Source organism: Salvelinus fontinalis, chromosome 9 (genome assembly GCF_029448725.1).
Source record: "Salvelinus fontinalis isolate EN_2023a chromosome 9, ASM2944872v1, whole genome shotgun sequence".
NCBI lineage: Eukaryota > Metazoa > Chordata > Actinopteri > Salmoniformes > Salmonidae > Salvelinus > Salvelinus fontinalis.
This window is the reverse complement of record NC_074673.1, coordinates 5,345,054-5,366,313: the sequence shown is the minus strand read 5'-3', so window position 1 is coordinate 5,366,313 and position 21,260 is coordinate 5,345,054. Positions and strand designations below refer to the sequence as shown.

Sequence of the window (21,260 nt, the reverse complement as noted above, 5' to 3'; positions counted from 1 at the left end):
ATGCTTTTTAACTTCAATTTAAGGATCTTGATCGTCTGACTTATGAGTGGCGGTTCGTCATAGTCCTGCAAACGTTAGAGTGCAAAAAACATTTTAAAAAGCAGAAGAATACCTATCGATTGAATCTAAGGAAAGATGATTAAAAAGTGAATCTGCCAAACATTCAGAGGACACGTTTTACATGCATAGAAATATGATTACTAGAACGGGAAAAGCCAATGAGAACAGGGAAGATTGAAAGGGAATTTCCGTTCTACTAATTATATTTCTATGGTTACATTGCCTTGATTGCAGGTACAGAGAAGTGAACATCATGCTGATCAATTGCATTCAGAATCGCTACAAAAATATTACACACAATCATAAATAATACATTTGAAAGGTTTATACATAGGAAAAAGTAAAACAGTTTTATAGAAAGTGTATATACAGAACATAGCAAAGTAAAATAGAAAATTATAACAGTTAAACATGAAATAAAGTACAATAAAAGTAACAACAGGTAGAGTTGCAAAATTCCAGCAACTTTCCCAAAATTCCCAGACATTTTCAGAAAAATCCTGTTTAAAAACAAGTGAAGTAAATTATTTGTCCCGATCAAGCCAGTCTGTAATTCCCCTTAAAGACACAGTCTGTAATCCCCCTTAAAGCCAGTCTGTAATCCCCTTAAAGCCACAGTCTGTAATCCCCTTAAAGCCACAGTCTGTAATTCCCCTTAAAGCCACAGTCTGTAATTCTCTTAAAGCCAGTCTGTAATCCCCTTAAAACCAGTCTGTAATCCCCTTAAAGACACAGTCTGTATTCCCCTTAAAGCCACAGTCTGTAATTCCCCTTAAAGCCACAGTCTGTAATTCCCCTTAAAGCCACATTCTGTAATTCCCTTAAAGCCACAGTCTGTAATCCCCTTAAAGTACAGTCTGTAATTCCCTTAAAACCAGTCTGTAATTCCCTTAAAACCAGTCTGTAATCCACTTAAAACCAGTCTGTAATTCCCTTAAAGACACAGTCTGTAATCCCCTTAAAGCCACAGTCTGTAATTCCCCTTAAAGCCACAGTCTGTAATTCCCTTAAAACCAGTCTGTAATCCCCTTAAAACCAGTCTGTAATCCACTTAAAACCAGTCTGTAATTCCCTTAAAGACACAGTCTGTAATCCCCTTAAAGCCACAGTCTGTAATCCCCTTAAAGCCACAGTCTGTAATCCCCTTAAAGCCAGTCTGTAATTCTCTTAAAGCCACAGTGTGTAATCCCCTTAAAGCCAGTCTGTAATTCTCTTAAAGGCAGTCTGTAATCCCCTTAAAGACACAGTCTGTAATCCCCTTAAAGCCACAGTCTGTAATCCCCTTAAAACCAGTCTGTAATTCCCTTAAAGCCACAGTCTGTAATTGCCCTTAAAGCCACAGTCTGTAATTGCCCTTAAAGCCACAGTCTGTAATTCCCCTTAAAGCCACAGTCTGCAATTCCCTTAAAGCTATAGTCTGTAATTCCTTTAAAGCCACAGTCTGTAATTGTCTGTTTAAAAGTATGCACAAATAAACGCGTTCCAGCGCTCCACTCCACTAAAGCTTCTAAAGCACAGGACAAATGCTATAAATCATTACGCCGGGATGTGGTTGGTCTCCGGGCCTTCAGGACCGTAACATGTGGTTGGCCTCCGGGCCTTCAGGACCGTACGCGTGGTTGGCCTCCGGGCCTTCAGGACCGTACGTGTGGTTGGCCTCCGGGCCTTCAGGACCGTACGTGTGGTTGGCCTTCAGGACCGTACGTGTGGTTGGCCTTCAGGACCGTACGTGTGGTTGGCCTTCAGGACCGTACGTGTGGTTGGCCTCCGGGCCTTCAGGACCGTACGTGTGGTTGGCCTCCGGGCCTTCAGGACCGTACGTGTGGTTGGCCTTCAGGACCGTACGTGTGGTTGGCCTCCGGGCCTTCAGGACCGTACGTGTGGTTGGCCTCCGGGCCTTCAGGACCGTACGCGTGGTCGGCCTTCAGGACCGTAACGTGTGGTTGGTCTCTGGGCCTTCAGGACCGTACGTGTGGTTGGTCTCCGGGCCTTCAGGACCGTACGTGTGGTTGGTCTCCGGGCCTTCAGGACCGTACGTGTGGTTGGCCTCCGGGCCTTCAGGACCGTAACGTGTGGTTGGCCTCAGGGCCTTCAGGACCGTAACGTGTGGTTGGCCTCAGGGCCTTCAGGACCGTACGTGTGGTTGGCCTTCAGGACCGTAACGTGTGGTTGGCCTCCGGGCCTTCAGGACCGTACGTGTGGTTGGTCTCCGGGCCTTCAGGACGGTACGTGTGGTTGGTCTCCGGGCCTTCAGGACCGTACGTGTGGTTGGTATCATGTACAGTACAGTTCACTACAGGACTCACATTTCCTGTTGGTTTTATAGTTCTCTACTTTGCAGCACTATAATCAGAGGCGAATAAATACCAGAGTTTGACAGTGTATATAGTGTTTTTCTTCATATCACATTCCTCCAAACAGAATCCTTGGGGGACAGACATTTCACAGTTTGTTGTTGTTAATCCACAATGGAGAAAAATGACAGAATGTATTTTCTTGCACGTACAGTAAAGCATTTGCGGCACAAACAGGCACGTGTGATGTCTGTGACACATTGTGTGGTTGGTTAAAAAAAAAAACTCAACAGTCTATATAATAATGTCCAACATTCACACAGAATAGAAACGTACAGCAAAAGCAAGACGTGGATGTTGTCTATCCAGAAACACCAAACTAAATGAACCATGCGTTTTACATGATTTAAATACAGAGAATTAAACCTCAATCAGATATGTTTTCCAGCTTTCGTTTGACAAATTAACCAAAAATACTTGAACAAAATCAGCATGCTTTAAGGGCAATATTAATTACAGTCATTTTGCAAAAACAACACGATTATTGTCCATTGTTACTTTTGATAGCCACATACGTTACTAGAATCACTTTAGCAACAAGAATAATGACTATTAGTGTCATAGAGCAGTAGGACACACAGCCAGTGACTAGCCTATCAAACACAGCCAGTGACTAGCCTATCAAACACAGCCAGTGACTAGCCTATCAAACACAGCCAGTGACTAGCCTATCAAACACAGCCAGTGACTAGCCTATCAAACACAGCCAGTGACTAGCCTATCAAACACAGCCAGTGACTAGCCTATCAAACACAGCCAGTGACTAGCCTATCAAACACAGCCAGTGACTAGCCTATCAAACACAGCCAGTGACTAGCCTATCAAACACAGCCAGTGACTAGCCTATCAAACACAGCCAGTGACTAGCCTATCAAACACAGCCAGTGACTAGCCGATCCAAGTCCACAAGGAGACAAACACAGCCATGTTGTGATCTGCACCAGACCGGACCAGACCGATCTGTGGTAGGTCATGGCAGGCTGCTAGTCTAGCTGCAACATAGAAATAGAGTGACATAGAAAGGGACAGACAGCAATACCCCTCAGACCACAGCACTTTGACTGGTACACTCAATACGGCTACCAGTCGTGTGTGTGTGTTGGTGTGTAGGTTTGTGTGTGTGTGTGTGTGTGTGTTGTTGGTATGTGTGTGTTTGTGTGTTTGTGTGTTTGTGTGTGTGTGTGTGCTTGTGTGTTGGTGTGTGTGTGTGTGCTTGTGTGTTGGTGTGTGTGTGTGGGTGTGTGTTGGTGTGTGTGTGTGTTGGTGTGTGTGTATGTGTGTGTGTGTGTTGGTGTGTGTGTGTGTGTGTGAGTTGTTGGTGGGTGTGTGCTAGTGTGTATGTTGGTGTGTATGTGTGTGTTGGTGTGTGTGTGTGTGTGTTGGTGTGTATATTCAGTGTACTGTATATATGAGTGTATATGCTGTAGGTATGCAGACGAGGTACTGTATGTAGTACAGGGGGACGTAACATAACTAACACTAAGGCCACTCGTTGTGATATCTCCTGCCGTTCTGCCTCTCCTTCTGCAGGTGCTCTAGCTCCGTTTCATACATCATCTCCTGCATCAGGTACTTCTCCCTCCGCATGCGGTCACACAGACTCTTGGGCATGTCTGGGATCAGGTACGCGATGAATGACTTGATGCCAAACACCAGGTGCTGAGGAGAGAAACGGACGATGAAAAAAAAATAACTTTGTCCAGTGACATTTTTCAGATCACAGAAAATCAACACACTCCCTGAAGAGTTTTACAGGGTAGGTGCCATCGCATCTAGGAGGACCAGAGGACTGGTGAACCTCTACATCTCGGCAGTATGTGAAATATTGCGCAGGTCATTGCATCATGCTGCCTAACCTCTGACACACCTAATCGGTGTCTGAGACAGATTGAGGTGAGAGGATAGGACAGACAGAGACCAATATCTCTCTCTCTATAGATAGACATACAGAGACAGACACAGACAGACAGACAGACAGACAGACAGACAGACAGACAGACAGACAGACAGACAGACAGACCAGAGATAATTACCACAGAGACAGACACACCAGAGATAATTACCACAGAGACAGACACACCAGAGATAATTACCACAGAGGCCTATCTCTCTCTCGACACAGACAGACAGACAGACACAGACAGACAGACAGACAGACAGACAGACAGACAGACAGACAGACAGACAGACACACCAGAGATAATTACCACAGAGACGGACAGACCAGAGATAATTACCACAGAGACAGATCCTCAGACAGAGAGAAGACGCTGGCCCTCTAACCCTTTGATGTTTGCACATCTGAAGGGTCCTTGATAAGTATAATCAGTGTCTCGATAGGAGAGAGTGAGAAAGGGATTTCTGTCGTACCTCGAAGACGATGATGAAGGCTAGTCTTGCAGCCAGGACGTGCCAGAACTGCAGAGTGAAGTCGTACGGTACCGCGCTCCAGGGAGAGGCTCTGTAGTCTCGGTACCTGCAGTATCTACTCCGCTCCTCGCTCCCGTTCCAGCGCTCGCCCATGTCAAACACAGACAGACTGCTGTTCATGTAGCCTCGCAGACATCTGACAGGAAGAGAGACGCGGCTCCGTCAGAACCCGGGGACTACAAATAGGAAGTAGCCTGTTGTCTAAATCTAGCACATTTACAGAAAGGACCATGGATCAATGTCCTGTCAAATAAGCCTACAGTAAAGTAAACTAATATTGAGACACATTGCCCTATAGAATGGCACATTTACAGAAAGGACCATGGATCAATGTCCTGTCAAATAAGCCTACAGTAAAGTAAACTAATATTGAGACACATTGCCCTATAGAATGGCACATTTACAGAAAGGACCATGGATCAATGTCCTGTCAAATAAGCCTACAGTAAAGTAAACTAATATTGAGACACATTGCCCTATAGAATGGCACATTTACAGAAAGGACCATGGATCAATGTCCTGTCAAATAAGCCTACAGTAAAGTAAACTAATATTGAGACACATTGCCCTATAGAATGGCACATTTACAGAAAGGACCATGGATCAATGTCCTGTCAAATAAGCCTACAGTAAAGTAAACTAATATTGAGACACATTGCCCTATAGAATGGCACATTTACAGAAAGGACCATGGATCAATGTCCTGTCAAATAAGCCTACAGTAAAGTAAACTAATATTGAGACACATTGCCCTATAGAATGGCACATTTACAGAAAGGACCATGGATCAATGTCCTGTCAAATAAGCCTACAGTAAAGTAAACTAATATTGAGACACATTGCCCTATAGAATGGCACATTTACAGAAAGGACCATGGATCAATGTCCTGTCAAATAAGCCTACAGTAAAGTAAACTAATATTGAGACACATTGCCCTATAGAATGGCACATTTACAGAAAGGACCATGGATCAATGTCCTGTCAAATAAGCCTACAGTAAAGTAAACTAATATTGAGACACATTGCCCTATAGAATGGCACATTTACAGAAAGGACCATGGATCAATGTCCTGTCAAATAAGCCTACAGTAAAGTAAACTAATATTGAGACACATTGCCCTATAGAATGGCACATTTACAGAAAGGACCATGGATCAATGTCCTGTCAAATAAGCCTACAGTAAAGTAAACTAATATTGAGACACATTGCCCTATAGAATGGCACATTTACAGAAAGGACCATGGATCAATGTCCTGTCAAATAAGCCTACAGTAAAGTAAACTAATATTGAGACACATTGCCCTATAGAATGGCACATTTACAGAAAGGACCATGGATCAATGTCCTGTCAAATAAGCCTACAGTAAAGTAAACTAATATTGAGACACATTGCCCTATAGAATGGCACATTTACAGAAAGGACCATGGATCAATGTCCTGTCAAATAAGCCTACAGTAAAGTAAACTAATATTGAGACACATTGCCCTATAGAATGGCACATTTACAGAAAGGACCATGGATCAATGTCCTGTCAAATAAGCCTACAGTAAAGTAAACTAATATTGAGACACATTGCCCTATAGAATGGCACATTTACAGAAAGGACCATGGATCAATGTCCTGTCAAATAAGCCTACAGTAAAGTAAACTAATATTGAGACACATTGCCCTATAGAATGGCACATTTACAGAAAGGACCATGGATCAATGTCCTGTCAAATAAGCCTACAGTAAAGTAAACTAATATTGAGACACATTGCCCTATAGAATGGCACATTTACATGTTACAGTAAAGTCATATTCAAATCAAATCAAGTTTATTTTATATAGCCCTTCGTACATCAGCTAATATCTCAAAGTGCTGTACAGAAACCCAGCCTAAAACCCCAAACAGCAAGCAATGCAGGTGTAGAAGCACGGTGGCTAGGAAAAACTCCCTAGAAAGGCCAAAACCTAGGAAGAAACCTAGAGAGGAACCAGGCTATGAGGGGTGGCCAGTCCTCTTCTGGCTGTGCCGGGTGAAGATTATATTGAGACACATTGCCCTATAGAATGGCACATTTACATGTTACAGTAAAGTAAAAGGCCCATTGTAACACAAGTCACCCCTGTAGACTAGGACGTCCTGCTTTATATGAAGAGACATGAACAGACAGGAGACATTGACGACCAAAGCGGGAGTAGAGGTTGGACCTACTCGTCCTGCCGGTATCCCTTGTCCACACAGGGTCCGTATTTGAACGCGTAGACGAAGCGGGGGATGTAGTCGGATGTGATGGCGATGACGAAGGCGTTGGTGATGACAGCCAGCACGCCGATCCCCTCCAGGATACCATGCCAGATACCTGTCAGACAGGGACAACAGGGACAACAGGGACAACAGCCTGTCAGACAGGGACAACAGGGACAACAGCCTGTCAGACAGGGACAACAGCCTGTCAGACAGGGACAACAGGGACACCGGCCTGTCAGACAGGGACAACGGGGACAACAGCCTGTCAGAAAGGGACAACAGGGACAACAGGGACAACAGCCTGTCAGACAGGGACAACAGCCTGTCAGACAGGGACAACAGTCTGTCAGACAGGGACAACAGCCTGTCAGACAGGGACAACAGCCTGTCAGACAGGGACAACAGTCTGTCAGACAGGGACAACAGGGACAACAGCCAGTCAGACAGGGACAACAGGGACAACAGCCTGTCAGACAGGGACAACAGCCTGTCAGACAGGGACAACAGGGACAACAGGGACAACAGCCTGTCAGACAGGGACAACAGGGACAACAGCCTGTCAGACGGGGACAACAGCCTGTCAGACAGGGACAACAGGGACAACAGCCTGTCAGACAGGGACAACAGGGACAACAGCCTGTCAGACAGGGACAACAGGGACAACAGCCTGTCAGACAGGGACAACAGCCTGTCAGACAGGGACAACGGGGACAACAGCCTGTCAGACAGGGACAACGGGGACAACAGCCTGTCAGACAGGGACAACAGCCTCTCAGACAGGGACAACAGCCTGTCAGACAGGGACAACAGGGACAACAGCCTGTCAGACAGGGACAACAGGGACAACAGCCTGTCAGACAGGGACAACAGGCTGTCAAACAGGGACAACAGGGACAACAGCCTGTCAGACAGGGACAACAGGCTGTCAGACAGGGACAACGAGGACAACAGCCTGTCAGACAGGAAAAACAGGGACAACAGGGACAACAGCCTGTCAGACAGGGACAACAGGGACAACAGCCTGTCAGACAGGGACAACAGGGACAACAGGGACAACAGCCTGTCAGACAGGGACAACAGCCTGTCAGACAGGGACAACAGCCTGTCAGACAGGGACAACAGGGACAACAGCCTATCAGACAGGGACAACAGCCTGTCAGACAGGGACAACAGCCTGTCAGACAGGGACAACAGGGACAACAGCCTGTCAGACAGGGACAACAGGGACAACAGCCTGTCAGACAGGGACAACAGGGACAACAGTCTGTCAGACAGGGACAACGGGGACAACAGCCTGTCAGACAGGGACAACAGGGACAACAGCCTGTCAGACAGGGACAACAGGGACAACAACCTGTCAGACAGGGACAACAGGGACAACAGCCTGTCAGACAGAGACAACAGCCTGTCAGACAGGGACAACAGCCTGTCAGACAGGGACAACAGGGACAACAGGGACAACAGCCTGTCAGACAGGGACAACAGGGACAACAGGGACAACAGCCTGTCAGACAGGGACAACAGGGACAACAGCCTGTCAGACAGGGACAACAGCCTGTCAGACAGGGACAACAGCCTGTCAGACAGGGACAACAGGGACAACAGCCTGTCAGACAGGGACAACAGGGACAACAGGGACAACAGCCTGTCAGACAGGGACAACAGCCTGTCAGACAGGGACAACAGGGACAACAGCCTGTCAGACAGGGACAACGAGGACAACAGCCTGTCAGACAGGGACAACAGGGACAACAACCTGTCAGACAGGGACAACAGGGACAACAGGGACAACAGGGACAACGAGGACAACAGCCTATCAGACAGGGACAACAGCCTGTCAGACAGGGACAACGGGGACAACAGCCTGTCTGACAGGGACAACGGGGACAACGGGGACAACAACCTGTCAGACAGGGACAACGGGGACAACAACCTGTCAGACAGGGACAACAGCCTGTCAGACGGGACAACAGGGACAACAGCCTGTCAGACAGGGACAACGGGGACAACAGCCTGTCAGACAGGGACAACGGGGACAACAGCCTGTCAGACAGGGACAACGGGGACAACAGCCTGTCAGACAGGGACAACAGCCTGTCAGACAGGGACAACAGGGACAACAGCCTGTCAGACAGGGACAACAGCCTGTCAGACAGGGACAACGGGGACAACAGCCTGTCAGACAGGGACAACAGCCTGTCAGACAGGGACAACAGGGACAACAGCCTGTCAGACAGGGACAACGGGGACAACAGGCTGTCAGACAGGGACAACGGGGACAACAGGCTGTCAGACAGGGACAACAGGCTGTCAGACAGGGACAACAGCCTGTCAGATAGGGACAACAGGGACAACAGCCTGTCAGACAGGGACAACAGGCTGTCAGACAGGGACAACAGGGACAACATGGACAACAGCCTGTCAGACAGGGACAACGGGGACAACAGCCTGTCAGACAGGGACAACCGGGACAACAGCACAGCTGGTCAGCAGAGAAACCCACTCAGAAAAAGGACTCAAGAGCAAAATGGTAGGAAATGGCATTTCCGACTTGGGATTTGACTATGCTCCTAACTATGCTAATGTATATGTGGGTTACACGGAGAAACAGTCTATTTTCAATCCTCTCAAAAATGTTTTCTTGCCTAACATCGTTATTTGGAAACGGTACGTTGATGATATTTTGGTTCTGTGGAGGAGTGATGCAGTACGGCTCCAGGCTTTTCTTAACTCCTGTTCTGAACATCTGAGATTTACTATGCAATCTGATACACGTCAAATCAGTTTCCTTGATCTTCTGATCTTGTGTGAAGATAATGTTCTATCCACTGATCTTTACAGGAAACCTACTGATCGTAACAGTTTGTTGAGGGCTGACAGTCGTCACCCACTTCCCTTGAAAACAATTTGCCCTACAGCCAATTCTGTTGAATCAAAAGAATTTGCAAAAAAACAAATCAGATTGACAGAAATATGGCTGAGACGCAAAGATAATTCAAGGAGAAGGGGGTACAAAAATGGTCAGATTAATACCGCCGTTGAGAAAATGCAAAACGAGATCTTTTTCAAGGTCAGTCTCAATACGCATTCTTGCGTTCTAACTACCCGCTATTCAAAGCGCTCTGAACAAATTAAGTTAATTAAGGGAATCGTTCACAAACATTGGCACATTCTAATATCCAATGACAGTACCGGTAATGTGTTTTCAGACCTTCCCTTGGTCGTGTTCTCGCGGGGAAGATATCTCAGAGATCAATTGGTAAACTCTGATTTACCACCCCAAGATATTCCTGAACAACGTCTCTTTGCGGAAGGAAACTACATGTTTAACGACTCAATGCAATGGCACTTATAAATGTCGATCCTTCAAAACACTCCCAAACAGGGAAACAGATCCCAATCAAAGGTGTTATTACGTGTTCTACTAAGGCAGTTATTTATCTTATAACTTGTCCTTGTGGTAAAAAGGATGTGGGTAAAACAAAGCGCGAATTAAAAGTACGAATCTCGGAGCATCGTAGCACCATCAGGTGCAAAAACTCGACTTACTCAGTTGCGGCCCACTTTTTAGAAGAAAACCATTTGATTTCGTCTCTACGTTATATTGTCATTGAACATGTCACCCTCCCTAGGAGAGGGGGCGACCTCGATAATTTATTGTTCAAACGAGAGGCTGCCTGGATCTGTCATTTAAAGACCCTTGCTCCCTTCGGTCTCAACGTTGACTTTGATCTGAAGCCATTCTTGTGATTTTGCCTGTTGTAAATGTTTGTAGGCTTATGTAGCCACATTGTATCTATGATCGTACGCTATCCATTTATGTTTTCTTTGTATGCTATTTTAATATATGAGAATTAACCAATGATATCAGGCCACACGCTGATTACAGACGCCTGTGTGTGTCTTTTGACATCTATAAATATAAACGACAGCAGAAACACTAGGCGATGTCCCTATATAAAGGAGTCATCCTGCAGTGTTTGTCATTATACCCTGATGAAGGCAGCTTGTCTGTCCAAACGTTGGACATAAATATTTCTGCATCTTGAGCTCCTAGAGTGTCCTGCTCTCCTTTATTTTATTAAGTGTTCCACTCCGCCAGCCAGCACCTCGCCTAAATAGGTGTCCACTCCGCCAGCCAGCACCTCGCCTAAATAGGTGTCCACTCCGCCAGCCAGCACCTCGCCTAAATAGGTGTCCACTCCGCCAGCCAGCACCTCGCCTAAATAGGTGTCCACTCCGCCAGCCAGCACCTCGCCTAAATAGGTGTCCACTCCGCCAGCCAGCACCTCGCCTAAATAGGTGTCCACTCCGCCAGCCAGCACCTCGCCTAAATAGGTGTCCACTCCGCCAGCCAGCACCTTGTCTAAATAGGTGTCCACTCCGCCAGCCAGCACCTCACCTAAATAGGTGTCCACTCCGCCAGCCAGCACCTCGCCTAAATAGGTGTCCACTCCGCCAGCCAGCACCTCGCCTAAATAGGTGTCCACTCCGCTAGCCAGCACCTCGTCTAAATAGGTGTCCACTCCGCCAGCCAGCACCTCACCTAAATAGGTGTCCACTCCGCCAGCCAGCACCTCGCCTAAATAGGTGTCCACTCCGCCAGCCAGCACCTCGTCTAAATAGGTGTCCACTCCGCCAGCCAGCACCTCGCCTAAATAGGTGTCCACTCCGCCAGCCAGCACCTCGCCTAAATAGGTGTCCACTCCACCAGCCAGCACCTCGCCTAAATAGGTGTCCACTCCGCCAGCCAGCACCTCACCTAAATAGGTGTCCACTCCGCCAGCCAGCACCTCGCCTAAATAGGTGTCCACTCCGCCAGCCAGCACCTCACCTAAATAGGTGTCCACTCCGCCAGCCAGCACCTCGCCTAAATAGGTGTGCGTTTCTTTCGACCATCCCGACTTGGGATTTGAACCTGCAATCGGAAGGTTGCTGGTTCAAATCCCAAGTCGGGATGGTCGAAAGAAATGCACGCATAGGCTACCTACTGGTACAACAGAGTTGTCATTACCGGTGATAATAAGCACAGGGCCTCCCGGGTGGCGCAGTGGTCTAGGGCACTGCATCGCAGCGCTAGCTGTGCCACCAGAGACTCTGGGTTCGCGCTAAGGCTCTGTCGCAGCCGGGAGGTCCGTGGGGCGACGCACAATTGGCCTGGCGTCGTCCGGGTTAGGGGGGGTTTGGCCGGTAGGGATATCCTTGTCTCATCACGCTCCAGCGACTCCTGTGGCGGACCGGGTGCAGTGCGCGCTAACCAAGGGGGCCAGGTGCACGGTGTTTCCTCCGACACATTGGTGCGGCTGGCTTCCGGGTTGGAGGCGCGCTGTGTTAAGAAGCAGTGCGGCTTGGTTGGGTTGTGTTTCGGAGGACGCATGGCTTTCGACCTTCGTCTCTCCCGAGCCCGTACGGGAGTTGTAGCGATGAGACAAGATAGTAATTACTAGCAATTGGATACCACGCAATTGGGGAGAAAAGGGGGTTAAAAAAATCAAAGAATCGAAAAATAAATAAATAAATAAAATAAAATAAATAAATAACATAAATAAAATAAATAAGCACAGACGTTAAAACACTACTGACCTATGTCTGTGGCTCTGGCAGGCATGGGCCTTCTCCACTGAGTGACAAACTTGTAGGCATCCAGACGGATCTCGATGATGTTGTTGAGCAGAGCCAGGAGAGGAGCCAATGGGAACGCAGCTACGAAGATGGTGATGAAACCAAACTGGAGAACTGAGGGGGAAAAAAGAGAAGGAGCAAGAGGAGGAAGAAGGAAGTGGTTGTGGTCGGTTTTGAACATCCTGTGGTGGGAGTCTTCTGTAGAACACAGCGACCTCAGTCAAAGGCGAACTGAATACAGGCACAAGGCAATGTAACAGATTTAACCAACCACATTTTTATTGATTAAAAAAAAAACATCACAGAACCATTAAGGACCACATTGAAATAAGCGTTGTCCTCTGGGCTTTGTACTCTTTAACTGTAAATTATTGTTATTTAAAACAGGGAAGTTAATTGAGATCAAATGTATTTGACAAGGTAACATAAATAGCTGAAATGTCTTACCCATCTCCAGGTACTCATCCACCAGTCCGTGGGCATTCATGGGCTGCAGGTTCCAGTCTTTGTCCCACTGAGGAAGCTGTACTTTGTTCTCCACATTCTGTCCACCTCCTGTCCTCTCCTTACTCTCGGTCTGCTTCATTTTCCTGCGAGACCACCAGTTCTGAAGCAGACTAGAGAGAGAGAGAGAGCGAGAGAGAGCGAGAGAGAAAGGAGATAGCAAGAGAGAGAGAGAGAGAGGAGAGAGAAACAGAGAGAGGAGAGAGAAAGAGAGAAAGAAAGAGAGAGAGAAAGAGAGATAGAAAGAGAGAGAGAGAGGACGGCGGTCATCCTGAGACCACCAGTTCTGCAGTAGACTGTAAACACTGCACAATACAGTAAAACTTTAGCTAACTGTAAACTCAAACCCAATTGTCCCTGACGAAGCCCTGTGAGAACACTAAGCTGAACATGCACTGAGAAGGATTTGAAGTGCTTTTTTTTTTTTCTCTCCAGCTGAACAAAATACTTTTCATGTGGTAATGAGAAGAGACTCAATCTCTCCATAGCTCATACGATGTTGTGCTGTACAGAAACACACAAAACCAGACACCACATTACCACAGTTTGTAGTCTGTTATGCTACATTTACACAGGCAGTACAATTCTGATATTTTCCAGTAATTGGTATTTTGACCAATTAGATAAGATTTTTTGGCCAATAATCGGTATCATTACGTTTAGGGGGGATTTTGACGTTAATCACACAGATGGTAGCTTCGCACCATTGGCTCCTCAGCCTAGCACAAACACTAGGCCAGGACAGCACAAACACTAGGCCAGGACAGCACAAACACTAGGCCAGGACAGCACAAACACTAGGCCAGGAGAGCACAAACACTAGGCCAGGACAGCACAAACACTAGGCCAGGACAGCACAAACACTAGGCCAGGACAGCACAAACACTAGGCCAGGAGAGCACAAACACTAGGCTAGGAGAGCACAAACACTAGGCCAGGACAGCATAAACACTAGGCCAGGAGAGCACAAACACTAGGCCAGGAGAGCACAAACACTAGGCCAGGACAGCACAAACACTAGGCCAGGACAGCACAAACACTAGGCCAGGACAGCACAAACACTAGGCCAGGAGAGCACAAACACTAAGCCAGGACAGCAGAAACACTAGGCTAGGAGAGCACAAACACTAGGCCAGGAGAGCACAAACACTAGGCCAGGACAAACACTAGGCCAGGACAGCACAAACACTAGGCCAGGACAGCACAAACACTAGGCCAGGAGAGCACAAACACTAGGCCAGGACAGCACAAACACTAGGCCAGGAGAGCACAAACACTAGGCTAGGACAGCACAAACACTAGGCCAGGACAGCATAAACACTAGGCCAGGAGAGCACAAACACTAGGCCAGGACAGCACAAACACTAGGCCAGGACAGCATAAACACTAGGCCAGGAGAGCATAAACACTAGGCCAGGAGAGCACAAACACTAGGCCAGGACAGCACAAACACTAGGCCAGGAGAGCACAAACACTAGGCCAGGACAGCACAAACACTAGGCCAGGACAAACACTAGGCCAGGACAGCACACACACTAGGCCAGGACAAACACTAGGCCAGGACAGCACAAACACTAGGCCAGGAGAGCACAAACACTAGGCCAGGACAGCACAAACACTAGGCCAGGACAGCACAAACACTAGGCCAGGACAGCACAAACACTAGGCCAGGACAAACACTAGGCCAGGACAGCACAAACACTAGGCCAGGACAGCACAAACACTAGGCCAGGACAGCACAAACACTAGGCAAAACCTGTCAAATAGGGAAGAGGTGTTGTGTCATGAGATGCTTTTTGAAACTAGGTTTGCAGTTCATTTAAGAAATATGATATGGAAGGGAGTTGGACAATAATCAAGGACTGCAGGAGCATCTCTTTATTACGGACAGTCTCTCCCCGTCTTTAGAGCCACTGAATCTATACGTTTTGATTTATATCAAACACAATGCTCTTGGTTTTAGACATGTTCAGGACCAGTTTATTCCCCCCCCCCCCCCCCATTCCAAAACAGACTGCAACTCTTCAAATCAAATCAAATTTTATTGGTCACATACACGTGTTTAGCAGATGTTATTGCTGGTGTAGCGAAATGCTTGTGCTTCTAGCTCCAACAGTGCAGTAATATCTAACAAGTAATATCTAACAAATAACATACAGTTGAAGTCAGAAGTTTACATACACATTAGCCAAATACATTTAAACACAGTTTTTTTACAATTCCTGACATTTAATCCTAGTAAACATTCTCTGTCTTAAGTCAGTTAGGATCACCACTTTATTTTAAGAATGTGAAATGTCAGAATAATAGTAGAGAGAATATTTTATTTAAGCTTTTATTTCTTTCATCACATTCCCAGTGGGTCAGAAGTTTACATACACTCAATTATTATTTGGTAGCATTGCCTTTAAATTGTTTAACCTGTCTAGCCCCGGGGTTACCCCCCCCCCCACATTCCACTGAAAAGGCAGCGCGCGAAATTCAAAAATATTTTTTAGAAATATTTAACTTTCACACATTAACAACTCCAATACAGCAAATGAAAGATAAACATCTTGTGAATCCAGCCAACATATCCGATTTATAAAATGTTTTACAGCGAAAACACCACGTATATTTATGTTAGCTCACCACCAAATCCCAAAAAGCACAGACATTTCTTTCACAACACAAGTACTTTCACAAAACCCCAAATAGAGATAGAATTAATCACTAACCTTTGAACATCTTCATCAGATGAGTCATATAACATCATGTTACACAATACATTTATGTTTTGTTCGATAATGTGCATATATATATATATATATATTAAAAAAATCTCAGTTTACATTGGCGCGTTACGTGCAGTAATGTTTTGATTCCAAAACATCTGGTGATTTTGCAGAAATACTCATAATAAACATTGATAAAAGATGCAAGTGTTATTCACATAATTAAAGATAAACTTATGCAACCGCTGTGTCAGATTTCAAAATAAACTTTGCGGAAAAAGATTAATCTGAGAACGGCGTTCAGAGCACAATCCAGCCAAAGAAATGGTCGCCATTTTGGCGTCAACAAAAGCTACAAAAACACTATAAATATGCACTTACCTTCGAATAACTTCATCAGAAGGCACTCCCAGGATTCCCAGATCGACAGAAATGACTGAAAAGTTCCATAAAGCCCATCATTTAGCTACTTGTTGTTAGCATGTTCAGCCCAGGAATCCATTTTCATGACGCACGAGAAATCCCTCCAGACAAAAACTCAAAAAGTTCCGTTCCAGGTCGTAGAAACATGTCAAATGATGTTTGCAATCCATATTTAGGATGTGTTTTACATTAATCATCAATAAAGATCCAACCGGAGAATTTCATTGTCTGAGCATTGGAACGAGAGCTCTCTCTCTCCCTCGTGCGCAAATCCTGACTGAGAATTTCTGACGACCACTCACTAGAACAGCTCCCATGAGCCCCTCCTTTATAGTAGAATAATAAGACTAAAATCTAAAGACGGCGACATCTAGTGGAAGCCCTAGGCAGTGTTTGTTCGGTCATATCTACAAGGGGTACCATTTGACACTGTTTTGAAAATCGACTTCTCATTTCCTGTTTTGACCTCTTCTCAAGTTTTTGTCTGCCAAATGAGTTCTGTTATACTTACAGAAATAATTCAAACAGTTTTAGAAACTTCAGAGTGTTTTCTATACAATAATACTAATAATATGCATGTATTACCTTCTGGGACAGAGTGTGATGAAATTTCGTTTGGGCACGCAATTTGTTCAAAGTGGAAACACTGCCCCCTAGCCCGATGAAGTTATAACCTTCCACAAGCATCCCACAATAAGTTGGGTGAATTTTGGCCCATTCCTCCTGACGGAGCTGGTGTAACTGAGTCAGGTTTGTAGGCCTCCTTGCTCGCACACACTTTTTCAGTTCTGCCCTCAAATTTTCTATAGGATTGAGGTCAGGGTTTTGTGATGGCCACTTAAATACCTTGACTTTGTTGTCCTTAAGCCATTTGCCACAACTTTGGAAGTATGCTTGGGGTCATTGTCCATTTGGAAGACCCATTTGCGACCAAGCTTTAACTTCCTGACTGATGTCTTGAGATGTTGCTTCAATATATCCACATAATTTTCCTGACTCATGATGCCATCTATTTTGTGAAGTGCACCAGTCCCTCCTGCAGCAAAGCACCCCCACAACATGATGCTGCCACCCCCGTGCTTCATTGTTGGGATGTTATTCTTCGGCTTGCAAACCTCCCCCTTTTTCCTCCAAACATAACGATGGTCATTATGGCCAAACAGTTCTATTTTTGTTTCATCAGACCAGAGACATTTCTCCAAAAAGTACGATCTTTGTCCCCATGTGCAGTTGCAAACCGTAGTATTGCTTTTTTATGGTGGTTTTGGAGCAGTGGCTTCTTCCTTGCTGAGCGGCTTTTCAGGTTATGTCAATATAGGACTCGTTTTACTGTGGATATAGATACTTTTGTACCCGTTTCCTCCAGCATCTTCACAAGGTCCTTTACTGTTGTTCTGGGATTGATTTGCACTTTTCGCACCAAAGTACGTTCATCCCTAGGAGACAGAACGTGTCTCCTTCCTGAGCAGTATGACGGCTGTGTGGTCCCATGGTGTTTATACTTGCGTACTATTGTTTGTACAGATGAACGTGGTATCTTCAGGCATTTGGAAATTTCTCCCAAGGATGAACCAGACTTGTGGAGGTCTACAATTGTTTTCTGAGGTCTTGGCTGATTTCTTTTGATTTTCCCATGATGTCAAGCAAAGAGGCACTGCGTTTGAAGGTAGGCCTTGAAATACATCCCCAGGTACACCTCCATTTAACTCAAATGACATTAATTAGCCTATCAGAAGCTTCTAAAGCCATGACATAATTTTCTGTCATTTTCCAAGCTGTTTAAAGGCACAGTCAACTTAGTGTATGTAAACTTCTGACCCACTGGATTTGTGATACAATAAATTATAAGTGAAATCATCTATTTGTAAACAATTGTTGGAAAAATTACTTGTGTCATGCACAAAGTAGTTGTCCTAACCGACTTGCCAAAACTATAGTTTGTTAACAAGATATTTGTGGAGTGGTTGACAAACGAGTTTTAATGACTCCAACCTAAGTGTATGTAAACTTCCGACTTCAACTGTATACCCAATACACACAAATCTAAGTAGGAATGAATTAAGACTACAGTATATACATATGGACAAGCGATGTCAGAGCGGAACGGACTAAGATACAGTTGAATAGTATAGAATACAGTATATACACATGAGTTGAGTAATGCCAGATATGTAAACATTAAGTGACTAGTGTTCAATTCCTTAAAGGACTACACTGTTTATATTCTGCCATTTTACCAGTCGCCTTGCCATGGTTAAATGCTGTGGTTCGCGGTTACCATCTATCCACAGTTGAACTCTTTGTTAAAGGTTTCAGTGACTTCTTTAGCTGTGGTTGCTAATGCGTATGTGGCCGAGTCATCTGCATACATGGACACACATGCTTTGTTTAATGCCAGTGGCAGGTCATTGGTAAAAATTGAAAAGAGTAGGGGTCCTAGAGAGCTGCCCTGCGGTACACCACACTTTGCATGTTTGACATTAGAGAGGATTCTATTAAAGAAAACCCTTTGAGTTCTATTAGAGAGATAGCTCTGATTCCACGATATGGCTGAGGTTGAAAAGCCATAACAAACAAGTTTTTCAACAACAGGTTATGGTCAATATTATCAAAGGCTGCACTGAAATCTAACAGTACAGCTCCCACAATCCTTCTTATTATCAATTTCTTTCAACCAATCATCAGTCATTTGTATCAGTGCAGTACATGTTGAGTGCCCTACTCTATAAGCATGCTGAAAGTCTGTTGTCAATTTGTTCACAAAGAAGTAGCATTGTATTTGGTCAAACACCATTTTTTACAACAGTTTGCTAAGAGCTGGCAGCAAACTGATAGGTCTGCTGTTAGAACCAGTAAAGGACACTTTACCACTCTTGGGTAGCGGTATTACTTTGGATTCCCGCCAGGCCTGAGGACAAAGACTTTCCTCTAGGCTCAGATTAAAGATATGACAGACAGGAGTGGCTATAGAGTCAGCTACCATCCTCAGTAGCTTTCCATCTAAGTTGTTAATGCCAGGAGGTTTGTCATTATTGATCAATAACAGTAATTTTTCCACCTCTCCCACGCTAACTTTAATCAATTCAAACTTACAATGCTTTTCTTTCATTATTAGTTTGTTTATTGCATGAATACGATGCTTGTAACGTTCCTGACCTGTTTTCTGTTGTTTTTGTATGTGTATAATGGTCAGGGCGTGAGTTTTGGGTGGGCAGTCTATGTTTTCTGTTTCTATGTTGGTTTTGGGTTGCCTGGTATGGCTCTTAATTAGAGGCAGGTGTTTTGAGTTTTCCTCTAATTGAGAGTCATATTTAGGTAGGGTGTTCTCACTGTTTGTTTGTGGGTGATTGTCTCCTGTTTCGTCTATGTCTGTACCATACGGGACTGTTTGGCTGTTCGTTCGTTTTGATGTAGTCTGTTCCTGTCCGTGAGTTCTACGTTTAGTTATGTAAGTTCATGTTCAGGTTTCGTCTACGTCGTTTTCTTGTTTTGTAATTTTGTAAGTGTTTTGTTTTCGTGTTGCCGTCCTATTCAATAAAGAGATGGCTTATTTCCCTACTGCTGCGTATTGGTCCACTGATCCTTCTCTCCTCTCCTCATCTGAGGAAGAGGAGGACAACAGCCCTTACAATGCTCACTGTTCATTGTTGGCATTTCCTGTCTTAAGTTTGCCCACTTTGTCAATGAAGTAATCATTAAAATAAATTGGCAACATCAAAATAGTTTTACCCATGACATGATGCAGCCACCTCTATGCTTCAACATAAGGAGAGTGGTACTCTGTAAGGTGTTGTATTGGAGAGTGGTACTCTGTAATGTGTTGTATTGGAGCGTGGTACTCAGTAATGTGTTGTATTGGAGAGTGGTACTCAGTAATGTGTTGTATTGGAGAGTGGTACTCTGTAAGGTGTTGTATTGGAGAGTGGTACTCAGTAATGTGTTGTATTGGAGAGTGGTACTCTGTAAGGTGTTGTATTGGAGAGTGGTACTCAGTAATGTGTTGTATTGGAGCGTGGTACTCAGTAATGTGTTGTATTGGAGCGTGGTACTCAGTGTTGTATTGGAGAGTGGTACTCAGTAATGTGTTGTATTGGAGAGTGGTACTCAGTGTTGTATTGGAGAGTGGTACTCAGTGTTGTATTGGAGAGTGGTACTCAGTGTTGTATTGGAGAGTGGTACTCAGTGTTGTATTGGAGAGTGGTACTCAGTGTTGTATTGGAGAGTGGTACTCTGTAATGTGTTGTATTGGAGAGTGGTACTCAGTGTTGTATTGGAGAGTGGTACTCAGTGTTGTATTGGAGCGTGGTACTCAGTGTTGTATTGGAGAGTGGTACTCAGTAATGTGTTGTATTGGAGAGTGGTACTCAGTAATGTGTTGTATTGGAGAGTGGTACTCAGTAATGTGTTGTATTGGAGAGTGGTACTCAGTAATGTGTTGTATTGGAGAGTGGTACTCAGTAATGTGTTGTATTGGAGAGTGGTACTCAGTAATGTGTTGTATTGGAGAGTGGTACTCAGTGTTGTATTGGAGAGTGGTACTCAGTGTTGTATTGGAGAGTGGTACTCTGTAATGTGTTGTATTGGATTTGCCCCAAACATAACACTTTGTATTCAGGACAAAAAGTGAATTGCTTTGCCAAATTTTTTGCAGTATTACTTTAGTGCCTTGTTGCAAACAGGATGCATGTTTTCTAGTATTGTATTCTGTACAGGATTCCTTCTTTTCACTCTGTCAATTAAGTTAGTACTGTGGAATAACTACAATGTTGTTGATTCATCCTCAGTTATTTTCCATCACAGCCATTAAACTATGATAACTGTATTAAAGTCACCATTGGCCTCATGGTGAAATACCTGAGCAGTTTCCTTCCTCTCTGGCAACTGAGTTAGGAAGGACGCCTGTATCTTTGTAGTGAC

The 21,260-nt window shown here is 45.0% G+C and overlaps 1 protein-coding gene across 2 annotated transcripts in view; it reads right to left on the bottom strand.

Moving 5' to 3' along the window:
* Nucleotides 1-2,183: 2,183 nt before the first annotated feature.
* The window catches only part of LOC129861945 (anoctamin-3-like), a 110,301-nt gene continuing 91,224 nt past the window's right edge, over nucleotides 2,184-21,260 (bottom strand). For both annotated transcript variants that reach the window (XM_055933171.1, XM_055933172.1), the window contains 5 exons: nucleotides 13,150-13,319; nucleotides 12,664-12,816; nucleotides 7,045-7,192; nucleotides 4,785-4,980; nucleotides 2,184-4,073 (listed from right to left, as the gene is read on the bottom strand). In XM_055933171.1, the coding sequence (XP_055789146.1) occupies nucleotides 3,894-4,073; nucleotides 4,785-4,980; nucleotides 7,045-7,192; nucleotides 12,664-12,816; nucleotides 13,150-13,319 (847 nt within the window). In that variant the 3' untranslated portion in view covers nucleotides 2,184-3,893. The remainder of the gene's footprint in view (nucleotides 4,074-4,784; nucleotides 4,981-7,044; nucleotides 7,193-12,663; nucleotides 12,817-13,149; nucleotides 13,320-21,260) is intronic.